Genomic DNA, 6,264 nt, shown 5'->3' with positions numbered 1-6,264 from the left:
CCGCGGAGCCCGGGTCAGGTCGGGACGCGCGGGCCGCTGCCCGCCCCCACCCCCCCCAAGCCGCGCCCCAGGCACCTTGAAGAGCGCGGCGTCCTCCTCGCGGTTGTAGTCTTGCTTGCCCGCGTGCTTCCAGGGGATGCGGAAGATGCTCTTCTCCTCGTTCTCCCACACCAGCCCCGGGTACTTGCCGCTGTCGATCTGGTCGATCAGCCACTGGCGGAGCTTCCCGTTGCCGCAGCTCACGGAGCTCATGCCGAACTCGCCGCCTCGGCTGCTGCCCTCCAGGTTCATGTCCAGCGCGCCGGCACAGTCCCCTCGCGCGCCCAAGATCCGCTCCTGCGCCCGCTCTGCGCTGCGGGGGAGAGGAGGGTCGCCCTCCGGCAATGACCACGAGGCCCCGAAGTCTCCGAGGCGGCAAGGCGCGCGCTACCGAGTCGGGGGCGGCTAAGGTCCCAAGAGAAGGCACCTTTCAGCCGGCCCGGCTGGTGCCCTGGGCGCGCGCCGTCCTGCCGCCTCCCCGGAGGCCGTCCTCCCACCCCACCTTCCGGACTCTCCATTCTTGTCACGCCCCGCAGCCCGCGCGCTGCTCAGACTTGCGGCTCTGGCCTTCGCGCACCCACCGCCCCCGCTCCCCATCCCACCGCCACCGCGCGTGACACTCTGCGCATTCGTAGTTGCTGCTCCCCTGCCCGGGCCCGAGCCGAGGCCAGTCCATTTCCCGCGCCACTGTCAGTTTCCACTGGTGCCCTCTCCCAAGTTCCCACTCCCTTGGTGGCCCGGCGTGTCTCGCACGCGGGCTCCCCTTTGGGCCCGCGTTCCAGGCGCGCGGCGCCCGCAGCTCCCCCCGCGGCCTTCGCCGGGACCCGCACTCTCTGCCCCAGCACACTCTTTTGCCCCTGAGCCCCGGCAGCTGGCGACCATCAGGTGGGCCCCGCGAGCCCCAAGAGGCAGAGAGCGAGCCAGCCTGAGCGAGCCGCGCAGCCTCGTAGCGGGGGATCCCCGCGCGCCGAGCGTCAGCTGGAGCTGGAGCCGTAGCCCGGCCGGGGAGAGCGGAGGCGGGGAAGGTGCCGGGTAGGGCGAGGGGTCGCGGAGCGCGGGGCCCGGAGCGGCCGAAATTCGGAGCGCCTCTCTTCCACCACCAGCCGGGAAGCCAGAGCCTGAGGCCGAGGTGAGTTTGAGCCCCTCAAGGAGGAGCAGGGGAAGCAGCCCCGGGGCGGGGGGACCGTCCCCCGCGGTTAAGCCTGCCGCCAGCTGTGGGTCCCTTCGACGGCCCCACCTCGGCCACGCCTGGGCCCCCGACGAGCTCGTTATCCGACCCGGTCCACAGCGTGGCCTCCCCGGGCCCGAGCTGGGCCGACCCATGCGCGCCGGGGCCGCGGGAGCGCCCGGCCAAGAGCGGATGGAACGGGCGTCGGGGCGACCTCGAGGGGCGTGCTCCCTGCTGGCGACGACGCTGGGGCCCCTGCGCTGCCCTCGAGATGGACCCCGAGACCTCTGGCCTCGCGCCAGGTTCGCTGTGGTGCCGGCCTCGCAGCCGTGCTCCTTCCCGACCCAAGTCTTACCTTGCCCCCGACGCGGAGCTGAGGGCAGCGGTGAGTCCCAAGTTCAAGCAGTGAAACTAAGCCTCCGAAGTGCGAAAGAGGAACTTTATAAAGCTTAAAAGCCCCGCTTGGGGCGGGGCCTGGGGCGGGGCGGGGCGAACCGGGGGCGCCTCCTGGCGGGACTAGGGGGCTGCGGGCGCAAAGCTGGGCGCGCGGGGCCGCGCTGGGGACGCACCTCGAGTCGGGCGCACGGGAACCTCAATCGGGCGGTTTCCTGCCAAGGGCAAGGCGCGAATGGGGACTTGGCCTGCGCGCAGGGACTGCGGGAGGCCCGCCGGTAACTAACGAAAGTCACGCTACAGCGGCGCTCTACGAGCGGGTAGCAGGGCCTGTGCAGGAGCGGCAGTCCGGTGCGAAGGGGGCTTGGCGTAACCAAAGACGGAGGGCTGTCCACATCGAAGACCTGCGGGTAGCTGGGGGCCACCCTTGGCTCGGCCGCTGTCACCAAGAGCCCCGCCCCTCCGCGGTGTTTAGAGAACGTCACACTCATTGAAAAGAAAAAAGGAAATGTCCCAGATCCCTTGAGCTATGAACTGCGGCTCACCCACTGCCCGCATGTTTGAAACGCTCACATACTCGTGCGTCTCTTAAACTGGTGAATTGCAGTGACTCAGACAATGCACAGCCCCCGACGTCTGACGTTTTAATTATGGCAACAGGAAAGAACGGGAAGGATCCCCAAGCATCCAAGCGCTTAACTGCTTCTGGGCTTCAGAGTGACATAGCTTTAAGCTTAGCCTGGTAAGAAACAATTCACAAGTGGGGTTTTAAATGTCCAGAATAGGAACAATATTTAAGCGGAGTGATTTTACTTAATTTTCCAGGATCTCCTTAATATCGAAATAAACTCCCTGAGCACCTGCCCACTGAACTCCCCCAGAGCATCCTGGATGCTTCAGCATGTTTGTGTAGTTAACAATTTCAGGTAAACCGTCAGATCACTAGTTTCTATATGATTTTAGACCACCACCATCCCAGGTCAGCTCACAACTTTTGAGAAGCTTCTGATTTCTCAGTTTTTCTTTTAATCTTACATATTGGGCCATTGTCTCCTACCCAAAGAACAAACTAAGTTCAGGTTAGAGCAAAACAGGCGTGAGGTGCAGAGTGGGGATGCTCTTCCTCAAACCAATGACTTTCTCAGAAATTAACAGGATGTCATGTTTTTATTCACTTAAGTAAGTTTTCCATTATCAGAATCTATGTAATAAACAACAGGTTTTTTTTTTTTCAAAGAAAATTATGGTCACAGCGGTTTTTCTTCTTCTTTCATGGATTCATTCATTTAACAAATATTTTTCGAGCACCTCTGCTTATTACGAACCGTTCTTGGCGCCTGGGATACCTCAGTGAACAAAGGGCACATCTTTACACTTCAATCAGCGCTCACCAGCAACAGACGGGAGATTGCTAAGAACAAAAATGGCACACGAGCTTTTTGCACTTTCGCACACGTGTCCTCTGCCCAGACTTAGCTGTTTCAACATTCTCCTCACTCATCCGCTTTCAGACGTTGAAAACCACGTTCACCTTGTTTTAAAATGTGATTGCAAACCTTCAACGCCATCTTCTGGTTTACTCATTTGTCATATTGATCTACCAGAAGTGGTATTTTCTCTCGTATCATGAGGCGGATACAAAGAATAGTGTATTTCAATCACTGATTTCAATCACCAAACTCTTGGTGTCCTCACTGGCCCTGGGAAGTGGTGGGTGACAGGCAGGCCCCGCCGGCTGCTCACAGAAGACTTTCCCATCGTAGTCACAGTTGAAAGGGAAATGACAGAAGTTTTAAAGTTGGCCCTCCACCCCCAACACTTGAGGAAATCAAAGTGCCCCTCAGTGAAAGACTAGACATTATCTTCAAACGTCACAGCTTGTAAAAAAGTGAAAACAAGTAAGGACGCAGGTCATTGACTGTCTCTCCAAAACAGGGCCGATCATCGTGTTCTGTGAGGAGGTGACTTAGTTCCGTGAACTGTCCAGACGTGGAAGTGCTGCTGTGTATGCAGCCCAGTCTGAACGCCGAGGCTCAATTTTCCTTTCATATTTGTTGTAAAGAAACCGTAAGAGAAGCTTAGTTTACGTAAATGCAATATTTTACGAATCAATCTTTTAAAATTATACATTCGTATGCAAGAAAAGTAGTTTAGAAAAACCCATCCTAGACACAAAAAATAAATTATTGAAACCCTTGTTGTGGATAAACCTATTTTCTCACTAATTATTCTTTCAGAAGGAGGGAACTGAATGTATTATAAACAGTGCAGTGATATCACTGAAAACATTTAAAGGGCAGTGGTTTTTAGTTACCTGTAAAAAAACAGGAAAATACTAAAAATGGTGCGGTTCGTATAAGATAAAGAGCTCCTCTAATGCCCTCTGGCTGCGTGGGTGTGCAAGGCTAACTATTGCCTTTGACCGTGGCATCCTATATAGCAGTACTATTATATTATTACCGTGTTATTACGTCTCCACATAAATAGTAGCATATACTGTGTGATAGCACAGGAACGCACAGTGATACAGTAATATGCTGTAGTAGACACCGCACAATATACTCGACACCACAGTGATATGGTGCTCGTGTGTCACAGTACTAGTGGAGTAGAGCAGCGTCATATCGTGACATAATGCTGTAGTGTGTGATATGGTATTCTTACTGCATGACGTTATTAATAATTAAATGCTCGGGTGTGGGACAGCTGCTTCAAGCCCCCGAGGCCTTGATGGACTATTTAAGGGAAGTCTCACCTTCCCGCGTGCAGCGGAGGTGACAGCTTTCTCGCCTCCCAGCGTGCTGTGATAACGAGACGCTGCTGAGCCCATGCCTGGCACGTCCCGTGTTCGACAAGGCAAGACTATTATCACTTACATTGTGCTTCAGCATTTAGGGAAGTTTCATAGACTCTATCTCACTTGATCTCCAACCAGAGCTGCCCCAGGGGGCAGGGCAGGCAGTGCTCAGGCCCGGGTACAGATAAGAAAAGAGATTCAAAGGGGGTCTGCTGAGTTCCACATGGCTTACCCTAAGACCCATTCTGTCCTCTGCCGGGGTCTACAGGTCCTTGGCTGCCTGTCGCGATACTCTTTCAAAAGCAGCCTCTGAGCGCGGGCCTGTCAGCCTGGGGGCACTTGCACGGCAGCCTGGCCCCCTCCCGTGAGCCGGCGAGGCGCAGTCTTCCCCACCTCTTCTCCAGCCTCCGCTGAGGCTGGAAGCAGCAACCACTGAAACTTCTTCCAACCCTAAACAATTGTTTTCTTCTTTCGGCTCTTAGAACCAGTGGCCTTTCTGGTTACGGTAAGTTCAGAGTAAGAAAAACCGCCTTTTTTTGTTTTAAAGCTGCTGACCTGTCTGGCCTCCACTTCATTCTTCTCCATGAAGCTATAGTCACTCTGAGGAAACAGGCCCTGCTTTCAAATATTTAATCCTCTGGGAAAATCTAACCTTATAAGCTACTCATACAGGACGGCAGTTAGGGTGGAATGCTCTGGAAAAGAAGTTGTATGTTCGATGCTGTCACAGCGCACCCAGCTTGTAGGAATTGAGTTGAACTTGGTAATGTGATGAACTCCTTGGCAATGCCAACAGGGCACCTTAACCTGGATCTTTTTTCATGCAGAACTGTATACACTTCCCTAATTTAGTTTGCTAAGTGCCCTGCATCTCTTCAATGAATGGGCTCTGCAGAACAGCCTCGAGCATTGGCTCTGGGACCCTGTAGCCCACTGGCAAGAGGACAGCCCACTGCCAGGCATATAGGACACTGGACTTGTGATTTTAATCAGTTATGTAGCGAAAAGTCACAGAGTCAAATACACTGTGTAAGCAGCTGCTCCCTTTTGTCTCCTCTTCTTGCCAGTGTTCTGAGAAGTCTCCTATGACGCGTCCTTTCTATGACTCTACATAAGCAGTGACGTGGCTTTAACAAGGGACCTTACGATTCTGCCAGCTCCCTTCACCAAGCCAACAAAAGGGCAAACGGTTTGCAAAGACTTTGGGCAATTTTCTGAAAATTGAAGCAATAGGTGAAAATCCAGTCCCTCCCATTTGCAGCAGTTCACAGGCTGGGCTGTTCTCCAGCTCAACCCTCCTTCCAGCTGGACGCTGTGAGGCACACTGTCACTTGTCGCATAAGAGGTGTCACTTCTGAGACTTGAGGGTCCTCTCGGTGGCAGCTTGTGACAGCCGGTTATGCCCCGGTACCCAGTCCCCCAACCTCAGGGGCTTGGAACCACGCAGGGCTGCGTCTTGCTCACGTGAGTCATTTGTCCTGCTCGTCACCGCTCTGAGAACTCAGGCCAACAAAGCCGCGTGCGTCCAGAACCTTCCTGGCCACAGGGCAAAGAGACGGGGTCAGAAAGAGCCAGTGCTGTTCTCTGAGCTTTCCTCTCCCCGTGACTCCTGCACCCCTGGTGGAAGGAAGGAGGGCCTGGTGTGGCCTGGCTGAGGCAGGAGCCCTGGGGGAGCCCAGGGAGAGCGACGGCCTCTCGGACCAGGGTGCGTGGAGGGTGGTCAGAGGAGGGCGGCAGCGCGCAGGGGGCGCGGGTGCATGTGCGATGAACTCGAGCTAACGTGACTGGAGTTTCCAGGATCAAAGATAGCGGGTGAGGGGCTTCCCTGGTGGCGCAGTGGTTGAGAGTCCGCCTGCCGATGCAGGGG

The 6,264-nt window shown here is 55.5% G+C and overlaps 1 protein-coding gene across 1 annotated transcript in view; it reads right to left on the bottom strand.

Annotated features, from left to right (window-relative positions):
* IRF4 (interferon regulatory factor 4) overlaps nucleotides 1-1,617 on the bottom strand; it is a 17,742-nt gene extending 16,125 nt beyond the window's left edge. The window contains exons 1-2 of the mRNA XM_024766405.1: nucleotides 1,563-1,617; nucleotides 76-352 (exon numbers count right to left, since the gene is read on the bottom strand). Coding sequence (XP_024622173.1) covers nucleotides 76-291 — 216 coding nt within the window. The 5' untranslated portion in view covers nucleotides 292-352; nucleotides 1,563-1,617. The remainder of the gene's footprint in view (nucleotides 1-75; nucleotides 353-1,562) is intronic.
* Between the last annotated feature and the right edge of the window lie 4,647 nt (nucleotides 1,618-6,264).

Source organism: Neophocaena asiaeorientalis, unplaced genomic scaffold, assembly GCF_003031525.2.
Source record: "Neophocaena asiaeorientalis asiaeorientalis breed wild unplaced genomic scaffold, Neophocaena_asiaeorientalis_V1.1 scaffold8, whole genome shotgun sequence".
NCBI lineage: Eukaryota > Metazoa > Chordata > Mammalia > Artiodactyla > Phocoenidae > Neophocaena > Neophocaena asiaeorientalis.
The sequence above is the reverse complement of the archived record's forward strand: the minus strand, read 5'-3'. Positions and strand labels throughout refer to the sequence as shown.